Here is a 22,836-nt window from a genome sequence, read left to right on the forward strand (position 1 = left end):
TAATAGAGTTGAGATGTTTATATTTTGTAAAAATTTCAATAAAAATTATTTAAAAAAAAAAAAGGATATGGTATATGCCTAGGAAACAGTGGCCGGGATTCTCCGACCCCTGCTGGGTCGGAGAATCCCCGGGGGAGGCGCGAATCCCGCTCCGACGCCAGCTGCCCTATTCTCCGGCACTGTTTTTTGGGTGGCCACGCCGGTTGGGGACCGTTGACAGTGCCCACCCCCCCCCCCCCCCCCCCCCCCCCCCCCCCCCCGGCAATTCTCCAGGCCCCTATGGGCCGAGTGGCCGTCCGGTTTTGGCCAGTCTCGCCGGTGTGAATTACTCACTTCACGCACGGCGGGACTTGGCAGGTGAGTGTGTGGGGGCGGTCCTCGGGGGATGGTGGGGGGGATCCGGCCCGGAGGGAGGCCCACGGTGGCCTGGCCCACAATTCGGGTCCACCGATCTGCGGGCGGGCTTGTTCCATGGGGGCACTTCTTTCCTCCGCGCCTGGTCCCTGTAGGGTTCTGCTATATTGCCTGGGGGCCGGCGCAGAGAAGAGAACCCCCCGCGCATGCGCGTAAATACGCCAGCCAGTCTGCGCATTCACGGAAATACGCCGGCTGATCTGTACATGCCCGAGATCACGCAGGCCGTTCCGTGCATGTGCAAACGTGCGCTGTCCCTTTGGCGCCGGCTGGAGCAGCGCCAACCCCTCCACCGTCCACCTAGCCCCCGAAAGTTCAGAGTGTTCCTTACTTTCGGGGGCTGTTGACGCCGGAGTGGTTGGTGCCGGTTTTCCCGCTGGCATGGGGACTTAGTCCTCAGAAAGGAGAATCCCGGCCTATAGATCAGTTAGCGGAACACTGGTGGTTGGACAGACATTACAACATTTAATTAAAGGTGTAATAAAATAGAAACTGAGAATTTAAGAGCAAGGTTAGCACTGATTTCAAAAGCTGATAAAGTTGACCAAGCTAGAACGTCAATAGGACAGACATGTTGGTGGATTGGGCGGACTGGTGGCAGATAAAGTTCAATGCAGAGAAATGTGAAATGATTCATACTGGTAGGAAGAACATAGCGTCACAATATGAAATGAGGGATACAATTCTAAAGACTGCAGGAGTCTAGGGAGCTGGTTGTATATTTACATAATTCACTGAAGGTGGCAGGATAGCTTGACAGAAGGGTTAATGAAGCATACAGTATCTGAGGCTTTATTAATAGGCATGATGTGGAGATGCTGGAGTTGGACTGGGGCGAGCACAGTAAGAAGTCTTACAACACCAGGTTAAAGTCCAACAGGTTTGTTTCAAACACTAGCTTTCGGAGCACTGCTCCTTCCTCAGGTTATTAATAGGGGCACCGAGTACAAGAGCAAGGAGGTTATGTTGAACTTGTGCATCAGTGGCGGAGGGACTAAATGTTTGAGTTGGTTTGAGAATGGTAAGAGGTTGGTTGAGAATGTTTGAGTCCGTTTTGACAAAGAGTCAGCGGACTCGAAACGTTAGCTCTTTTCTCTCCCTACAAATGCTGCCAGACCTGCTGAGATTTTCCAGCATTTTCTCTTTTGTTTCAGATTCCAGCATCCGCAGTAATTCGCTTTTATCTCATGTTTGAGTTGGTAGGTAGGGTGCCAATCAAGTGGGCTGCTTTGCCCAGGATGATATCAAACCTTTTGAGCGTTGTCTGAGCTGCATTCATCCAGACAGGTGGAGAGTATTCCTTCACAATCCTGACTTGTGGCTTGTCACTTGGCTAGATTCGATAATGGTGAATTGAAATTCCAGCAGCTGGCATTCGCCTCGGCCTCTGGATTACTTGTACAGTGGCACCATCTCCATCAAAAATTTTCATCTGGGCCCGGAGATTTATCAACTTTCAAAGGTGCCAAATCTTTGATACTTCCCCTCTCACTATGTTAATTTAATAACAACTTCACGCTCCTCCTTCCTAATTGCAATGGCTGTATTGTCCTCTTTTGTGAAAACATACACAAAGTATTGATTAAGAACCATACAGAAGTCCCACTGCCTCCACTGTTATGGGCTTGACCCACCTGACCCACAACTTTTACTAGATTGTGGTATGGGGAGCACATGGACCACTCTACAGGTGTGGTACAGCAGAAATGGAAAAGTATTTTTTAAAGAAAAACAATGTTTTTTCTATGAACTCAAGTTAACCTTTTTAAAATATACAGTGAACATCTTAGCAACCATTAATTCAAATACAATTCCCAAATACTTAAGCTGTCCTTTCAAAATCCATAAGACTTAAAAAAAGAAATTTTAACAGGAGCACAACAGGTTAAATTCACCACTGAAAGCAGTTATTAGTTTTAAATCACCAAAGGATCAATTTACAGTTTTTAGATTACAGAGAGAGAGTCTAATATACCTTCTGGCTGTGGCTGCAACTATCCAGCTCTGAAAACGAAACTAAAACACACCCTGCAGCAAACAGCCTAAAACAAAAGTAAAAAGCTGACAGATAGCCCAGCTCCACCCACTCTCTGACATCACTGCAATAATAAACATCCATTTCTTAAAGGTACTCTCACTACAGATATTTATATACACACCCATTTATAAACACCCATTTCGTAAAGGTACTCTCACATGACACAACACACAGGTTATCCAAATTATCCAAAATAGGCTGTATGCTTTCTTTAGTTATCCTCTTATCTTTTATTTTTAGAGGAAAAAAATATTCAAGTTTTCTATGATTTTACTTGTTATTGGGGCATAAATTGAGGCAGTGGTAATTACACTGGGCTAGCCCAGAGGACAAGGCTAATTATGTGAGGTCATATGTTGAAATATCACGACAGTGGCTCAGTTTGGGTTTCGTCTGGGTCACTCAGCTCGTGGCTTCAGTACAGCCTATGTCCAAACATGAACAAAAAAGCTGAACTGCAGAGATGAGATGAGAGTAACTGCACTTGACAGAATTTTACCAATGAGCCCTAGCAAAACTCGAGTCATAAGGAATCGGGGGAAAACTCTCCACTGGTCGGAGTCATACCTGGCACAACAGAAGATGGTTGTGGTGGTTGGAGGTCAATCATCTCAGCTCCAGGACATCACTGCAGGAATTTCTCTGGGTAGTGTCCTGGGCCCAACCATCTTCAGCTGCTTCATCAAGACCTTTCCTCCATCATAAGGTCAGAAGTGGGGATGTTCCCTGATGATTGCACAATGTTAAGCACCATTCATAACTCCTCAGATACTGAAGCAGCCCATACCTATATGCAGCATGACTTGGATAACATTCATTTTTGAGCTGATAAGTAGCAAGTAACATTCACGCCACACAAATACTAGGAAAATAACCATCTCCCCTTGACACTCAGTGGCATTACCATCACTGAATCCCCCACAATCAGCATCCTGGGGTTATCATTGATCAGAAACTGAACTGGACCAGCCATATAAATGCTGTGTCTACAAGAGCAGGATAGAGGCTGAGAAGTCTGCACTGAGTAACTCACTTCCAGATTCTTCAAAGCCTGTCGACCATCTGCAAGGCACAGGTCAGGAATGTGATGGAATACTCACCAATTGCCTGGATGAGTGCAGCTCCAACAATACTTAAGAAGCTCAACACCATCCAGGAGAAGACAATCTGTTTGATTAGCACCAACATACTGTGACAGTAGTGTGTACCATATAGAAAATACAGTGTAGCAACTCACCAAGGCTCCTTCAAAAGCACCTTCCAAACCTGCAAACTCTACCATCTGGACTCTAGAAGGACAAGGGAAGTGGATGCATAGGAACGCCATACCTGTAATTCCCCTCCCGAGCCACACACCAACCTGACTTGTAACTATATTGTCATTGCTTCACTGTCACTGGCAACCCCCCTCCCCCCCCCCTCCCCCGGCCGAGAGCACTGCGGGTATTCCTACACCACATGGATTGCAGCGGTTCAAGGTTCAAAAAGATGGCTCACCACCACCTTCTCAAGAGCAATTAGGGATGGGCAATAAATGACTGGGACTGGATGTTCCAGGAGTCCGGGACCCGTCTGGATAGCAGCTGATTCCTGGGACTGGCCTGCCCTGCGACCGTCCGACCCCTCGGCTGCGGGGTGCTGGACCAACTGTGTGGTGAGCACCAGATAGTGTCCCAGGAGTCGCTGCACTAATAATCTTCTGGGAAGATGGAGAGTGTAGGAGACAGCTGTGACAGAAAATCCTTGTCCTCCAACCCAAGCACCGGGGTGTCCTGAATCTCAGACGGAGGCCTGGTGCGAGCCTCATGCGCGGCAATCACGGACCCGGCGAAGCTGGCACCGTTTTCCATGGGATTGGTTGTCTTCAATGTAACGCGTTGCTAGCTGAGTCAGTGCAGCTGTTGCACCGTTTTCCAGTCATAAAATGCCACTGTTTCCACCGTGGAGGGTCACCCCGGCCACTCGACCTGAATGCCCCCCCCCCCCCCCCCCCCCCCCCCCTCTCCCCACCTCAGCCAGCCTGGTCAGTGTCTGGCCCGGCAGCCCTCAGTCCCCCCTCTCCATATCCTACCTCCTCTCTCTCTCCCTCAGCAGCAACCATGCTAGTTTCACGATTTTTGAAAGCACAAGTCAACTGCACCATCGGGAACTCAACCCATCGGAGGAGGAGAATCGTGGAGTCTCTAGAGAATAATGGCTCGTGTCCGCTAATGATATGCAAATGGTCTTTACTGTAAGTGCGTTCCGGAACGCATTGACTCCACTGTTGAGGTGATGGAGAATCGCAAATTGCTGTCAAGCTGGCACCCACCACGATTTTGGCGTCAGAACCTATTCTCCACCCAGTCGCATTTCGTGATTTTGGCATCGGCAAACGGAGAATCTGGACCAATTCAGCGACTGTGGAGGCGTGAGCACCGATTCTCTGCCCAATCGTGTTTCACGATTCCGGTGTCAGCCGACGGTGAATGTCACCCATCATATTTTGCAAAGAAGAAACTCTGAGATGTTTCTGACTCATCGGGCGGGATTTACTGACCAACCCGCCGCCAATAAACAAGGTAGCCCACCAATGGGATTTACTGAACCCGCCATTGTCAATGGGATTTCCCGGTAACTACACCCCTCATCGCTGGGAAACCCGTGCAGCGGCGTGGGACTGGAATATCCCACAAGTGTGAACAGCTGGTAAATGGCGCCCAGCATTTGATTCTTCCTGTTGTTATTATTCTGATCTTTCTCACAATGGCCAGCTTAAAACACCTGTAACATTTCAAGAAACCTCGAGAACGGACGTTGACATGCACAGCAAACTTCCAGAAGCTGTACCGCCACCAGAAGTGAGTGTCACCCTCTAATATGAGCAATGCCATCTCTGTAAGTGTGGAGCTAACTCTTAAATGGAGAACTGAATTATCCTTTAGAAACTGAAATTCAAGTACTGATGGTTGGACAGCTATAGCTGAACTGCAATTAATAACATAAATGTGGTTATTTTTCTTGGGTGCCTTTATCCCTTAACTATAATCACTGCTCCTCTATCACATTGACATTTGTGGAACGTTACTGTGTAGAAATCGGCTGCTGTGTTTACTCCATTGCAGCAGAGGTTACATTTCATAAAGTTTCTCCAACTGGGAAGCACTTTGGGAAATCCAGAGGTTCTGAAAGATTCAATACAAATGAAAATTATTCCTGCTTTCCTTGGATTGTTGAGGAACCAGACGGAATATCCTGAATGATTAATTCTCTAAAGTGAGAGAAAATTCCAGAAATGAAAACTCAGGAACAATCCTTCACTGTGAGTTAAACCAAGAACTCCTTCCCCATTATTACCCATTTGTAGTTCAGTGTAAAACTCTCTCGATCAGAATTAAAAATAGATTGAAAGTCCTATAATGAACACAGGTCTGTTATCCAGTACCCCCAGCACAGCATGTAAAGTGTTATAATGAGGAAGGAAAGACTGCATTCCAAGGGCTGGATTTTACCAGCTCTCTACATAGGTGAGGCTGAAGCAGAGGGGCCAGGGGGGAGGGGCAGAGTGTCAGTTACCCTTTCCGCCTCCACGGTATTTTACTAACTGAACACTGGCCCTCCACTGTGTCCGGAGACCAGCTGGTGAATCCTCGAAGCTTCCCTGTGGTTTCAGTAGAGTGAGGAACCTCCTAATCAGACATTCTATAGATCGCAGGAGAGTCCTCCCTCCCCCCACCCTAAAGGTAATGGCAGCCACACGGATCCCATCCTTACCAACACCCCCTCAGGCTGGGGCCTACCTGACTGACCCTGACAGCCCCAGATCCCCCTCCTCTCATTGCAAGGACAATGTTCATCGCTGGGTCTCTCAGCTTGTGCAGTCCCAGCAGTGACCACCACAATTGGTGGCACTGCTAAGACTGAGAGTTGTGAGGCCACCTGATTGGACAGGAGCACTTGGAGCCTGCTCTAGTCTTTTAAAGGGACAGGATGGCAAATGGGCCAAATGTTTGGCTGGGTGCCCACCAACGGCTGAAGTGAAATTGATCCTGGCTGTCAAGCCCATCATTGGCGAACTTGCCACCCTGACTTAATTCCAGCCTAATTCTTTGGGTACCTTTTAGTGACGCTTGAGCAGAACCTATTGCATGCAGTCAGCTGAAAGGTTCATAAAGTGTGGAGTCTGAGTGCTCCACCTTGCACACTGGCAGCAGGGATGACAATAAACAGTCTGAGAAAATCGTAGAAGGATGCGGTCTCACCAAATTAACCCCATGCTTACTGGCACCACAGAAAAACAGAGAAATGGTATTAGGGTAGGAGCAGTGGGTAATGGGTACCCCAGCATGCCAGATGTTGCAAGTGAGAACTCCCTCTGTTTGATTTCTACCAAGAAGGTAGAATTTCAGAAGATAACACCAGGAAGTTCCAGGGACGGTAATAAAGGTATGGGTGAAGATTTGTACCTGCGTTTGAGCCTCATCATTTGATTCTTCTTATTGCAGTTTTCTTCTCCAGAGGCGACATTGCCCGAATCTGAACAGGACAACCTGAAACAAAACAGAAAGGCAGAAGAATTGCACACAGAAAATATCACCCAAAGCATGCCAAGTATGGTAAGTGTGAAGCCAATTTGTAAACTGCGCATCTGTAGTGATGGTGGAGAACTTAAGTTTAATTTGCTGAATTTCTATAGAAATGATGAATGTGAATATTCACACTAACAACATCTCACTGGGAAAATTTGCAATGTCACACAGAGATATATCTATATTAACAAGAGGATCCATTTGCTTGAAGTATTTCTATGTCCCCGGTAACTACAGGGTTAACTTTGTGAAAAGTATCCTGAACACAATGGTTTGTCCAATGTCGGGAATAGTGGAGGACTTCATCTACCCCAAAATTAACTGGGATAGAATGAGTGTGAAAGGCACAAGGGGAGCAAAACAATGAAAATGCAATCAGGAAAACCTTCTTGTAGTCAGTATGTAACAAGCCCAACAAGAGAGGGTGTGATTCTCGATTTATTAGAAGGGGATGAAGTTAGGCAAGTGAAAGATTATCAGTTAGGATGCTCTTTGATGCAATTATCAGTGTTAGATTTAGGATAATGTGAAGATGCTGGCATTGGACAGGGGTGAGCACAGTAAGAAGTCTTACGATACCAGGTTAAAGTCCAGCAGGTTTGTTTTGAATCACTAGCTTTCAGAGCACTGCTCTTTCCTCAGGTGAATGAAGAGGTAGGTTCCAGAAACATGTATGTAGACAAAGTCAAAGATGCAAGACATTACTTTGAATGCAAGTCTTTGCAGGTAATTAAGTCTTTACAGGTCCAGACTGAGCAACTGGAGAGAGGGATATACACAGGCCAAAAAGGTGTGAATTGCCTCAAGCCAGGACAGTTGGTAGGATTTCTCAAGTCCAGGCCAGATGGTGGGTGGGGGGGGAGGGGGGGAGGTGAATGTAATGCAACATGAATCCAAGGTCCCGGTTGAGGCCATGCTCCTGTGTGCAGAACTTGGTATAAGGTTCTGCGCGGTGATTTTGCGTTGTCGCGCATCCCTGAAGGCCGCCTTGGAGAGCACTTACCCGAAGATCAGAGGCTGAATGGCCTTGGCTTTAGGGTAGTTTAGGGTAGTTATGGAGAAGCAGAAAGATAGACCAGGAATAGATGTTCTCAACTGGGGAAAAACTAATTAAATAAATTAAAGTTGACTGAAATCAGCTAGTTGGGAGGGAAACCAGGGCCAGATCAGTGGGAGAGATTCAAGGACGAGGTAGTGAAGGTTCAGGACACATATGTTCCCTGAAAGAAAGAAGTGCAGGACTGACAAATCCAGTGCCCCCTGCATGTCAGGGAACTTAGAGGAGAAACAAAAGGAAGAAGGTGAAGCTTATGACAAGATCCCAACACTGAATGCTGAAAATGCTCAATTTAGGGGTGAAGAAGTGTAGAGCTGATTTTTAAAAAAAAGTTAGGAAAGCAACGAGAGGATGTGAGAAAATATTGACAAGTCAAGTTAAGGAAAACCCAAAGATCTTTATAGATAAAGAGAACAAGGGTAACTGAAGAAAGAATGGGGTCCATGAGGAGCCAGGAGGGCAACCTGGGTGTGAAGATAGAGGAAATTAATATGGTTCTGAATAAATATTTTGTGTCAGTTTGTACAAAAGAGAATGATACAGACATTGTTTATCAGAGAGGAAATGAAAATGAAATGAAAATCGCTTATTGTCACGAGTAGGCTTCAATGAAGTTACTGTGAAAAGCCCCTAGTCGCCACATTCTGGCGCCTGTTCGGGGAGGCTGGCACGGGAATCGAACCATGCTGCTGGCCTGCTTGGTCTGCTTTAAAAGCCAACGATTTACAGCCACTTCAGAGAGTGAAGTATTAGATTAAAATAGCACAGTAAGAGAGAAATTTTAACATTGTTGAAAGTGGGTAATTGCCCAGGCCCAGACGAAATGTATCCTAGGCTGTTAAGGGAAACAAGATCAGAATATTAGAGGAACTGACCATCATTTTCCAACCTCTGACCACAGGTGTGGTGCCAGAAAACTGGAGTATAGCTAACATCGTACCATTTAGGGGCTGGTTACAGCTGACTTGTAATACAGAACAATGCCAGCAGCGCGGGTTCAATTCCCGTACCAACCTCCCCGAACAGGTGCCGGAATGTGGCGACTAGGGGCTTTTCACAGTAACTTCATTGAAGCCTACTTGTGACAATAAGCGATTATTCTCATTCTTTAAAAAGAGAGAAAGCAGTAGAGCAAATAATTACAAGCTGATAGGCTTTAAAACAGCGTTAAATCTTAACTACGAGTTTAACCAAGAACTCCCCTTATCCATTATTATCTCTCGTTAGTTCTGTGTAAAATTATCTCTGACAGAATTTAAAATATATTTTTTAATTCATTCATTTTTTAAAAATCATTTTTATTTGAGGCTTTTCAACAAAAATGTAAATTTACAGACTGTCAGAAGAACATTGCATCAACCCAGTAAACAACCAGAGCCCTCCAGCGCCCCTGACACCGACCCCCCCAGCCATGCCCCATCTTCCCCATTTTACCCCCCTTACCACCCCACTTCCTAAACCCCTCAATCTTCCTTGAAGAAATCAATAAACTGTTTTCACCTCCTGGTGAACCCTTCTACCGATCCCTGCAGAGCAAACTTAATCTTCTCCAACCTCGGGAATTCCATCAGGTCGCCCACCCAAACCCCTGTTTTTGGTGGCTCCGAATCCCGACAACATCGCAAAATCCCTGTCTGGGCTATCAGGGAGGCAAAGACCAATACATCGGCCTCTTTCCCCCCCTGCCACCCCCTTCCGACAGACCAAAAATCGCCACCTCCGGACTTGGGAACACCCTCACACCCAGAACCTCGGACATAACATTCGAGAGACCCTGTCAGAACCCCGTCAGTCTTGGACATGCCCAGAGCATGTGGACATGAATGGCGGGGTCCCCCACGCACCACCCACACCCAAAATGCTTTATTCTTACTAGGTGTGGTATCCCCATGTCCTCATTAAAGGTGGCATGGACAGAGTGTGTTTAAACTCTCCAAGAAAAAGTTCCAAATGTAAATTGAGACATTCCCATGGACACCGGCTATCAGAATCCTTTGAGTGCAGTGAGCTGGAAGGTTTGCAAAGTGCTGAGTTTGACAGTTCTTCCTGGCACTCAGTGTTGTCTCTGGTACATCAGCAGGGACAACATCGAACAATCTGAGGTAATTGTAGAAGGATGGAGTCTCACCAAGTGAACTTTGTGCTTGTTGGGATAACAGAAATACTTGGAGAAAAGTTAACATCAGGTACAGATTTCCCATCTAATAGTTGCCCTGGCAACCGTGGTTTAGCAAGTGAGAGTTACCCCGTGTGTTGGTTTCCTGTCAGTAGGGTGACACTGATGTGGAGCTCTGGAGACATTTTGGATTTGGATTTTTGATTGTCATGTGTACAGTGAAAAATAATTTTCTGCGAGCAGCTCAACAGATCATTTAGTACATGAAAAGAAATGAAAATAAAAGAAAATACAAAATACATAAACACCGGTATCAGTGAAGCATACAGGGGTGTAGTGTTAATGAGGTCAGTCCATAAGAGGGTCGATTGAGAGATGTGTGTGCATACAGAGTTATCTGAATGCGAGACTCAAGATTTGATTCTTCACATTGCAGCATCCTATACCTTACCCACCTGAAATAAGTCACGACTTGCTCTCGATCCTGAGGAAGGAAGATGGCATGTTCAGTCGAAGCACTGAGTTTGAGGAAGTGACTACCAGCTTTCTAACACGTAGTTTCCCAGTTTCTGTAAGTCTGTATTTTATTGTGTTTTTTGAAAGATCATTTATCGAAGGTATATCCAAAGCATATAGAGAATACAAAAACAGGAACAATCCAGAACATTAAACAACAACAAACACCGCATAACATATTCACAATACATATCACCCTAAAACAATATAATACAACATGAGCCCTCTACAAATATTACACCAACGCCCTCAACAAAAAAACGAAGTAAACATTTTAATTTCTTAGTAAAACAAAATAATGCCTCTTAACAGTCAACAAAATGACTATTGCCCCTCCCCCGCCTCCAACTCCCCTTGACGGTCTAGTAGTTCTTGAAAAAGTCGATGAATAGTTTCCACCTCACGGAGAACCCTTCATCTGAACCTCTAATGGCAAATTTGATTCTCTCCAAATGAAGGAACTCAGCAAGGTCCCGTACTCATGACCCAGTGCTTGGCGGTTCTGCGGGCCGCCAATTAAGCAAAATTCTCCTTCATGCCTGTAAGGAGGCGAATGCTAAAACGTTGTCCCCCTTTCCCACCATGACACCAGGATCCTTAGACACTCCCATGGAGAACGCATGACCACTACCCCCACCGCCCGAGACAATACATCCGTAACACCCTTCCAAAGCCCCACTAGTTTTGGACAGGACCGGAACATGTGAACATGGTTCACAGGGGATCCGGCACATTGTGTACGTTGATCAGCCACTTCAGGGAAGAAACGGCTCAGCCTAGCCAGCGTCATATGCACTCTGTGAACGACCTTAAACTGTATAAGACTAAGCCTAGTACATGACGAGGATGATACGCAACGCTTCCTGCCAAATCTAGCCCCGCTCCTCCCAAGTCCTCCTCCCATTTCTGCCGCATTGACACCATCGAGACCTCCTCCCTACTGGCCAACTCAGCATACACATTGGAGATCAAACTCCCCCCAATCTCATCATCCAAGAGGAGCCTGGCCTGTCCTGTAGACCCAAGGGCGGTAACATTGGGAACAATCTCAACTCTTTACTCAAAAAAGTGCTATCTGGAGATATCTAAACTCATTACCGCTGGGCAATTGATCGCCTCCGTCAACTCAGTTAGGTCCGCAAACTTCCCACCCAAGAACAGGTCCTCAAAGCAGTGGATCCCCAAGCGGTCCCATTCCTCAAACCTGGCATCCAAGCTCGCTGGAATGAATCTGTGATGGCCACTAATCGGAACCTTCCTGTACATGCTCAAAATGTAATCGGCACTGGTTCCAAACCCTCAAAGTGGAAACTACCACTGGGTTTGTTGAATACCTAACTGGCAAAAATGGAAGGGAAGCCAAAACCAAAGTCCTTAATGATGTTTCTCAACATGAGGCCTCCTCCACTCTACACCATAGCGACCACTGGTCCAACAACCATCTTCGGACCATAATAATATCAACAGCCCAGTAGTAACACTGAAAAATGGGAAGGGCCAGGACACCCCCTCATCTACTCCTCTCCCGACAAACTCTTTTAATACATGGGACCCTCCCCACACACACAAAGCTCAAGATGAGCCTATTCCGCTTTCTGAAAAAGGATTTGGGAAGAAAGATTGTGAGGTTTTGAAAAACCGAAACGAACCGCGGTAGGATCATCATCTTAATAGTCTGGACTCTTCCAGACAAAGATAGAGGCAGACTAACCCACATATTGAACTCCTCTTTCATCCCCCTCTAAGCATGTCAGATAGAGTTGGAGAAGCTGGGCCCAATCCTGCGCCACCTGAATCCCCAAATAACGAAAGCTCTTTCTGATCAGACAAAGCGGTAGCCCATCAAAACACAACTCCCGCCCTCCAGAGCCAATCAAGAACATCTCACTCTTTGCTGTATTAAGATTGTATCTGGAGACAGAGCTGAATTCATTCAGAATTTTCAGGATCTCATCAATAGACTCCAAGGGGTGGGAGCTCATCCACATACAAGGAAAGCCGATGTTCCACTCCCCTCCCCGATTGATGCACCCCACTCTCCCAATGCCCGAAGAGCCATTGCCAAAGGTTTGATCGTAAAGGAGAGAGTGGGCACCCCTATCTTGTCTCACACTGCCGTGTAAAGTACTCGGAACTAACCCCATTAGTGGAGATGCTTGCCTTCGGGGCTGTATACAACAGTTTAACCCAGTCCACAAATTCCTGTCCGAACCCAAATCGCTCCAAAACGTCAAAAAGCTACTCCACTCCACTCAGTCGAATGCCTTCCCAGCATCCATTGACAGCACAACCTCCGCATTATTTCCTCCAGTGGGTATCATGATTACGCCATGTAGCGTCCGAACATTAGATGTCAATGCTCTGCCTTTTACTAAACCAGTTTGATCCCCTCCAACCACTTCCGCACACAACCCTCAATACGGGCGGTCAAGATCTTGGCCAGAAGCTTTGTATCAACATTCAGGGGCGAAATCGGACGGTAAGATCCGCATTGCTCAGTATCCTTATACTTTTTTTGGATAAGGGAGTTGGAAGCCTGCGACAGTGTAGGGGGGGATTGAGCCCCTCCCCAGCGCCTCGTTGTACATCTGTACCATCAACGGACCCAGCAGCATAGCAAAATGTTTATAAAATTGAACTGGGAATCCGTCCGGTCCATAAGACCATAAGAGACCATAAGACATAGGAGCGGAAGTAAGGCCATTCGGCCCATCGAGTCCACTCCACCATTCAATCATGGTTGATTTCAACTCCATTTACCCGCTCTCTCCCCATAGCCCTTAATTCCTCGAGAAATCAAGAATTTATCAATTTCTGACTTAAAGACACTCAACGTCCCGGCCTCCACCGCCCTCTGTGGCAATGAATTCCACAGACCTACCACTCTCTGGCTGAAGAAATTTCTCCTCATCTCTGTTCTAAAGTGACTCCCTTTTATTCTAAGGCTGTGCCCCCGCGTCCTAGTCTCCCCTGCTAATGGAAACAACTTCCCTACGTCCATCCTATCCAAGCCATTCATTATCTTGTAAGTTTCTATTAGATCTCCCCTCAACCTCCTAAACTCCAATGAATATAATCCCACGATCCTCAGACATTCATCGTATGTTAGGCCTACCATTCCTGGGATCATCCGTGTGAATCTCCGCTGGACCCGCTCCAGTGCCAGTATGTCCTTCCTGAGGTGTGGGGCCCAAAATTGCTCACAGTATTCTAAATGGGGCCTAACTAGTGCTTTATAAAGCCTCAGAAGTACATCCCTGCTTTTATATTCCAAGCCTCTTGAGATAAATGACAACATTACATTTGCTTTCTTAATTACGGACTCAACCTGCAAGTTTACCTTTAGAGAATCCTGGACTAGGACTCCCAAGTCCCTTTGCACTTTAGCATTATGAATTTTGTCACCGTTTAGAAAATAGTCCATGCCTCTATTCTTTTTTCCAAAGTGCAAGACCTCGCACTTGCCCACGTTGAATTTCATCAGCCACTTCTTGGACCATTCTCCTAAACTGTCTAAATCTTTCTGCAGCCTCCCCACCTCCTCAATACTACCAGCCCCTCCACCTATCTTTGTATCATCGGCAAACTTGGCCAGAATGCCCCCAGTCCCGTCATCTAGATCGTTAATATATAAAGAGAACAGCTGTGGCCCCAACACTGAACCCTGCGGGACACCACTTGTCACCGGTTGCCATTCCGAAAAAGAACCTTTTATCCCAACTCTCTGCCTTCTGTCTGACAGCCAATCGTCAATCCATGTTAGTACCTTGCCTCGAATACCATGGGCCCTTATTTTACTCAGCAGTCTCCCGTGAGGCACCTTGTCAAAGGCTTTTTGGAAGTCAAGATAGATAACATCCATTGGCTCTCCTTGGTCTAACCTATTTGTTATCTCTTCAAAGAACTCTAACAGGTTTGTCAGGCACGACCTCCCCTTACTAAATCCATGCTGACTTGTCCTAATCCGACCCTGCACTTCCAAGAATTTAGAAATCTCATCCTTAACGATGGATTCTAGAATTTTGCCAACAACCGAGGTTAGGCTAATTGGCCTATAATTTTCCATCTTTTTTCTTGTTCCCTTCTTGAACAGGGGGGTTACAACAGCGATTTTCCAATCCTCTGGGACTTTCCCTGATTCCAGTGACTTTTGAAAGATCATAACTAACGCCTCCACTATTTCTTCAGCTATCTCCTTTAGAACTCTAGGATGTAGCCCATCTGGGCCCGGAGATTTATCAATTTTCAGACCTTTTAGTTTCTCTAGCACTTTCTCCTTTGTGATGGCAACCATACTCAACTCTGCCCCCTGACTTTCCTGAATTGTTGGGATATTACTCATGTCTTCTACTGTGAAGACTGACGCAAAGTACTTATTAAGTTCCTCAGCTATTTCCTTGTCTCCCATCACTAGATTACCAGCGTCATTTTGGAGCGGCCCAATGTCTACTTTTGCCTCCCGTTTGTTTTTAATGTATTTAAAGAAACTTTTACTATCATTCCTAATGTTACTGGCTAGCCTACCTTCATATTTGATCCTCTCCTTCCTTATTTCTCTCTTTGTTATCCTCTGTTTGTTTTTGTAGCCTTCCCAATTTTCTGACTTCCCACTACTCTTTGCCACATTATAGGCTCTCTCTTTTGCCTTGATGCATTCCCTGACTTCCTTTGTCAGCCATGGCTGCCTAATCCTCCCTCTGATAACCTTTCTTTTCTTTGGGATGAACCTCTGCACTGTGTCCTCAATTACTCCCAGAAACTCCTGCCATTGCCGTTCTACTGTCTTTCCCACTAGGCTCTGCTTCCAGTCGATTTTCGTCAGTTCCTCCCTCATGCGCCTGTAATTACCTTTATTTAACTGTAAAACCTTTACATCTGATTCTACCTTCCTTCTTTTAAATTGCAGACTGAATTCTACCATATTATGATCACTGCTTCCTAAGTGTTCCCTTACTTTAAGATCTTTTATCAATTCTGGCTCATTACATAACACTAAGTCCAGAATAGCCTGTTCCCTCGTGGGCTCCATCACAAGCTGTTCCAAAAAGCCATCCTGTAAACATTCAATGAATTCCCTTTCTTTGGGTCCACTGGCAACATTATTTACCCAGTTCACCTGCATATTGAAGTCCCCCATGATCACTGTGACCTTGCCTTTCTGACATGCCCTTTCTATTTCGTGGTGCATTTTGTGCCCCTGGTCCTGACCACTGTCAGGAGGCCTGTACATAACTCCCATTATGGTTTTTTTGCCTCTGTGGTTCCTCAACTCTACCCACACAGACTCCACATCGTCTGACCCTATGTTGTTTAGTGCTATTGATTTAATTTCATTTCTAATTAACAAGGCAACCCCGCCCCCTCTACCCACCTCTCTGTCTTTTCGATAGGTTGTAAATCCCTGGATGTTTAACTGCCAGTCCTGAACCCTCTGCAACCACGTCTCTGTGATGCCTACCACATCATACCTGCCAGTCACAATCTGGGCCACAAGCTCATCTACCTTGTTCCGTTCTCTGCGGGCATTTAAATATAGCACCTTTAATTCCCTATTGACTGTCCCTTTTTGTTTTCTTGGTGTGGTGGACCTTGGTTTACTGAGCCTTTCCATACACTGTGTCATATTTTGTGAGATGGGGACTATCGCAACCTCTCCTGAGCTCTGTCTTTTCGTGATTATTTGTAATCCTAAGCAGCTACGCTTCCCACTGATTCCTTCACCTCTTGGTTCCCTGACTTTCCCTTCCCCCCCCCCCCCCCCCCCCCCCCCAATCTCTAGTTTAAAGTCCTATTGACCACCCTATTTACTCTTTTCGCCAGAACACTGGTCCCAGCTCTGGGGCCTTCCCTGACTGCATCGAATTCACACATCCCAACAGCTCCCGCAGACCAACCGGAACCCCCAATCCTTGCACCCTAGTCTGAGCAACCGTCGGAAACTCCAACCCATCTACGAATCTACTTCTAATTCGTGCTGTGGTGGTTCGATTGGTATTGCCTTTGATAGAAGGATGCAAAGATTTTATTAATCCCCACAGGTATGTGACCACCATTCCCCACTCGCCTCTAAGTCTACCTATAACGCTAGCAGCCATCTGCTTCCTCAGTTGATGACCGAGCATCCTCCCAGACTTCCCCGCATGTTCGTACAAGAACCCCCTGGCTCTGCGCAGCTGTCTCATTGCCTCCTCTGAGGTGACCAAATTAAACTCCATCTGGAGCCTCTGACGCTCCTTCAACAGTACTTCATCTTGTGATACCAGAGATCTGTGGTCAACTGCTAAGATCACCTCCACCAATTTTAATTGTTCTTCTTGCTCCACCCTAAGCCTATATGCCCGGATCAAATAAGTTCTCCCCTAACCACTGCCTTCAGTGCCTCCCATAACACACCAGCGGAGACCTCACCAGTGTTGTTTTGATCTATATAATTACGAATGACACCTTCCAATCTCTCACATAATCCCTTATTTGCAAGGAGACCAACATCTCATTTCCACTGGGGGCTCGAGGTGGACGGTTTCTCTACCCGCAGGTCTACCCAGTGAGGGGCATGATCAGACACCATGATCGCCGAGTATTCTGAACCCGCAACTCTACGAATCAGCGACCTGTACAAAACAAAAAGATCTATTTGGGAATAATATTTGTGAACATGTGAAAAAAGGGAAAACTCCCTCGTCTTAGGCCTCCCAAAGCGCCACAGATCTATAAGCTGCATGAATTTCGACAGCTCCCCAGCCATTGCTGCCATCCTCCCAGACCATGGGCTTGATCGGTCTAGCTCCGGATCCAAGACTGTATTAAAATTTTCCAGAATGACTCTGTGAATCTAGGTCCGGGATCAGGGACAGACCCATCTCATAAAATCCACATCGTCCCAATTTCGGGTAAATATTTAGCACAGTACCACTGGGGAGCCCTCTAACTGCCCGCTTACCAACACACATCTACCACTCAGATCCACAATTAACCTCTTCATTGAAAAAGACACCCTTCTACTTATTACTACGGTCACCCCCCTCGCCTTCATATCCAGACCAGAGTGATACACCTGGCCAATCCATCCTCTTCTGAGTTTTGTCTGGTCTGCCACCTTTAAATGAGTTTCCTGTGAGAAAAAGCAAGTCTGCCCTCAGGCTTTTCAGATGAGCAAATATGCGCGACCTTTTAACAGGGCCATTCAGCCCTCGAACATGCCAAGTTACCAATTGAGTGAGCGGGCAGCTGCCCCCCCCCCCCCCCCCTCGACAATCAGCCTTATCTTTGATTGAGGCATAACCCCCCCCCCCCGCCCTCAAGCCGCACCTAATGAAGCCACCACCAGACTTCCACTCCCATCGACTCCCAGATCGCAGCACCTTAATAAAATTCAGACCATCAGTTATCCCATACTCCCCTCCCAAATCCCACCCTCAATTTAAACCAAGAGAAAGAAATATACGAGACCTTACCCTCCTCACACCATTTTGTCCCCCACATATCTTCCATTTACTGGTTTTCACACCAGGTGGCCCCCACGCGAAACCCACAACTATCCTGAACCCGTCAAAACACCCATACCCGATCCCAGACAAATAAAAAAGGAAAGTACCCGAGTAAGCAGGTACCCCCCCCCCCCCCCCCCATCCCCCCAGCTCGTGAGCACCCGTCCCGCCTCAAAAGATCAAAGAAGAAAACTGATAGGAGAGCGGTGGACAGAGGAACTTAGTAAGATTATTAGAATACACAGCAAGAAAACTAATAGTAATTTCCCAACAACTCAGAACAGGAAAATTTTAACAGTTTAACATATTTACAAGTTCCCAATTCCTTGGTCGAGAAGAAACGTGTCCGCCTCCTCTGGGGTGTCCAAGAAGTATTTCCTTTAACGGAAGGTGATCCCACAAACGGGCCGGATACAGCATACCAAATCTTACATCGTCCTTGTAGAGAACCCCCCTGACTTTATTAAAACCGACATGGTGTTTAGCCAGTTCTGCATCCCAATCAAGGTATATCCTGGACACTCGCCTGCCTGGCCCACCTCAGGATTTTTTTCCTCATCCAGGAATCTGTGCAGACACACCAGCATTGCCCTTGGTTGTTCACCTGCCTTCAATTTCCCACTCAGCGCTTGGTTGTGCGATCCACCTCTAGGGGATGATTAAAAACTTCCTCCTCTACCAGCTTCCGCAGCATCTGTGCCACATACTCCAGCGGTTGCAAACCATCCAGCTCCTCCGGGAAACCCACTAACCGGACATTCAGCCGCCGGTCTCGATTCTCCAGCTTGCCCACTCTATCCCGTACCTTTTTAAAGCAGCTGACAGTCAGAGAAAGCTCTGCTTCCATCACAACCAAACGGTTCTCGTGTTCAACGACAGACTCCTCAATGTTTTGGAACGAAGCGCCCTGTGATTCCAACCACTGCTCAACCTTCTCTACTGCTGCTTTTATCGGGTCAATGGCCTGTTGTGTTCTCTATTTTGCTTCACCTGGATGGTTTGGTGCGTAGTTTTGAATAAAGAACAGAAAGCTTTGTTAACAAACAAAACTATAAATTTATTTCACTACTAACTAAAATTCATTCACATTCCTAAAGTAGAAGGTTTCTATTTTAAACTATGCTATCTCTAACTGTAGAACTCTCAAGTACACAACTGCGCTCTCTCATGCCTCACCATCTTCTATCTCTCTGTTCTTCTTCATCGTCATTTTCTGCCCCACAAGGCTGAGCCCCACCCCTAATATATTTATGGGACTGGCTCCCTCTAGTGGCTGTCTGTATACATTTCATTAACCCTTGAATTGCCTTCATTTATGATAATACCACATCCCCCTTTCAAATGTCCAACTTCTGAAGCGCGTGGTTTTTTCAGGTGCCAATCGTTACTGATCTAAACAACTCCTATTGGTGAGATCTGGATTCTGCCGTTGCGGGGTGAAAATTCAATAGTCACCAATTAAGTCCAATCTCCATCCCATTCACGGAAAGATTCCCATCGAATGGCATCCTGTGATCTAACCACCTCCCCAATGAGTAGTCACACCGGCACAGTTCAGTGCACCTATTTAGAAACGTGAAGCTAGAGCAATGGCTGCTGTGGGTATCTGAGGAGGTGAGTAGCCATCTTTGAAATCGGACAGTCAGCCCGGGGTGGTATTGATGGGGAGTCAAGAGGGGGCTCAGTGCCAGTGGATCCGTCATGCCAACCCGCCCTGGATTGTGTATACCCATAAAGGGGGTAGCCCCAGCTGCTGCCTGTCTGTCCCACCGAACTCTCCCATGACAGAGCCCCGTCCGTGGTAATATGATGAAGGTTACTTTAATGACTGCTGAACATTGCGGCCGCCCAGCCGAAGGCTATTGCTCATGGGGAATTGGCAATTCTAGTAATATGAGCACTTCACAGCTCCCAAGTGGAGCCCCATGGGTACATGTGTCATGAAGCAGGCTGTTGCTACTGCCTAGCATCCCAATCAGACTGTATGCTCTGGACACTTGTCCTGAACTCTGGAGGCAACAACACCAAAAAGGCGGCAGCCAGCATTAGGAACCCAAGAGCTGGGCCTCAGCACTAGGGACATCCCCATGAACAGAGGGTGTGTGTGAGACCGGGGAGGGAACCAGCGCCCGGTCCAGATCAGGTTTCCAGCGGGAGTCTGGGGTACAGAGTCTGGGGTCCGGTACCCAGGGGCCACTGTTGCGGCTGGTGCTGCGTGTGCAGGGTGTGTTGGATGGCACCCTGAGGAATGGCAGGGGAAGTGAGGGTAGGGACGTTGTGGGGAACGCTACAAGGGTGGCAGCCAAAATTGACTGTCAGTCTCACAGCCTCTCCAATTCCTTATATATATTACAATTTGGTTGATATCTTGGGGTTATTAAGAGGAGTTATAGGGAGGTAGTCTCACCTCAGGTAAAAGAGGAAGGTAGATGGGTTACCATCAGGGGAGGGAGAGGGAACCGGCAGGCAGTGCAGGGATCCCCTGTGGTCGTTCCCCTCTATAACAAGTATACCGTTTTGGATACTGTTGGGGGGGGGGGGGGGACATACCAGGGGTAAGCAATGGGGCACAGGTCTCTGGCACAGAGTCTGTCCCAGTTGCTCAGAAGGGAAGGGAGAAGAGGAACAGAGCACTTGTCATTGGGGACGCCATAATTAGAGGAACAGACAGGAGGTTCTGTGGGAACGAAAGAGACTCACGGTTAGTGTGTTGCCTCCCAGGTGCCAGGGTTCGTGATGTCTCTGATCGTGTTTTAGGGATCCTTAAGGGCGAGGGGGAGCAGCCCCAAGTCGTGGTCCACATAGGTACCAACGACATAGGTAGGAAGAGAGATGGGGATTTGAGACAAATTCAGTGAGCTAGGGTGGAAGCTGAGAGCTAGAACAAACAGAGTTGTTATCTCTGGGTTGTTACCCGTGCCACGTGCTAGCGAAGTGAGAAATAAGGAGAGAGAGGAGTTGAACACGTGGCTACAGGGATGGTGCAGGAGGAAGGGTTTTGGTTTCCTGGATAATTGGGGCTCATTCTGGGGTAGGTGGGACCTCTACAAACAGGATGGTCTTCACCTGAACCAGAGGGGTACCAAATCCTGGGGGGGGAGATTTGCTAGTGCTCTTCGGGGGGGTTTAAACTAATTCAGCAGGGGGATGGGAACCTAAATTGTAGTCCCAGTGTACAGGATGTTGAGCGTAGTGAGGTCAGGGATAGGGTTAAAAGTTCGAAAGAGGGCACCGGCAAGCAAGATGCTGGTTTGAAGTGCGTCTACTTCAACGCCAGAAGCATCCGGAATAAGGTGGGTGAGCTTGCAGCATGGACTGGTACCTGGGTTCTCGATGTTGTGGCGATTTCGGAGACATGGGTAGAGCAGGGACAGGAATGGTTGTTGCAGGTTCCAGGATTTAGATGTTTCTGTAAGAACAGAGAAGATGGTAAAAAGGGGAGGGAGGGTGGCATTGTTAATCAAGGAAAGTATTACGGCGGTAGAAAGGACGTTTGAGGACTCGTCTACTGAGGTAGTATGGGCCGAGGTTAGGAACAGGAGAGGAGAGGTCACCCTGTTGGCAGTTGTCTATAGACCTCTGAATAGTTCCAGAGATGTAGAGCAAAGGATTGCAAAGATGATTCTCGACAGGAGCGAGAGTAACAGGGTAGTTGTTATGGGGGACTTTAACTTTCCAAATATTGACTGGAAATACTATAGTTCGAGTACTATAGATGGGTCAGTTTTTGTGCAGTGTGTGCAGGAGGGTTTTCTGACACAGTATGTAGACAGGCCAACAAGGGGCGAGGCCACATTGGATTTGGTACTGGGTAATGAACCCAGCCAGGTGTTAGATTTAGATGTAGGTGAGCACTTTGGTGATAGTGATCACAATTTGGTTATGTTTACTTTAGCAATGGGCAGGGATAGGTATATACCGCAAGGCAAGAATTATAGCTGGGGGAAAGGCAATTATGATGCTATTCAGCAAGATTTAGGATGTATAGGATGGGGAAGGAAACTGCAGGGGATGGGTACAATCGAAATGTGGAGCTTTTTCAAGGAACAGCTACTGCGTGTCCTTGATAAGTATGTACCTGTCAGGCAGGGAGGAAGTTGTCGAGCAAGGGAACCGTGGTTTACTAAGGAAGTTGAAGCACTTGTCAAGAGGAAGAAGAAGGCTTATGTTAGGATGAGACATGAAGGCTCAGTTAGGGCACTTGAGAGTTACAAGTTAGCCAGGAAGGACCTAAAGTGAGAGTTAAGAAGAGCGAGGAGAGGACACGAAAAGTCATTGGCGGATAGGATCAAGGAAAACCCTAAGGCTTTCTATAGGTATATCAGGAACAAAAGAATGACTAGAGTAAGATTAGGGCCAATCAAGGATAGTAGTGGAAAGTTGTGTGTGGAATCAGAGGAGATAGGGGAAGCGTTAAATGGATATTTTTCATCAGTGTTTACACTGGAGAAAGACAATGTTGTCGAGGAGAATACTCAGGTTCAGTTGACCAGGCTAGATGGAATTGAGGTTCACAAGGAGGAGGTGTTAGCAATTTTGGAAAATGTCAAAATAGATAAGTCCCCTGGGCCAGATGGGATTTATCCTAGGATTCTCTGGGAAGCCAGGGAGGAGATTTCAGAGCCTTTGTCCTTGATCTT

The 22,836-nt window shown here is 46.8% G+C and overlaps 1 protein-coding gene across 1 annotated transcript in view; it reads left to right on the forward strand.

Moving 5' to 3' along the window:
• LOC119962278 (microtubule-associated protein futsch-like) overlaps positions 1-22,836 on the forward strand; it is a 433,376-nt gene that overhangs the window by 133,559 nt on the left and 276,981 nt on the right. The window contains exons 17-18 of the mRNA XM_038790266.1: positions 6,937-7,047; positions 10,630-10,764. Coding sequence (XP_038646194.1) covers positions 6,937-7,047; positions 10,630-10,764 — 246 coding nt within the window. The remainder of the gene's footprint in view (positions 1-6,936; positions 7,048-10,629; positions 10,765-22,836) is intronic.

This window comes from Scyliorhinus canicula, chromosome 2 (assembly GCF_902713615.1).
Source record: "Scyliorhinus canicula chromosome 2, sScyCan1.1, whole genome shotgun sequence".
NCBI classification, from domain to species: domain Eukaryota; kingdom Metazoa; phylum Chordata; class Chondrichthyes; order Carcharhiniformes; family Scyliorhinidae; genus Scyliorhinus; species Scyliorhinus canicula.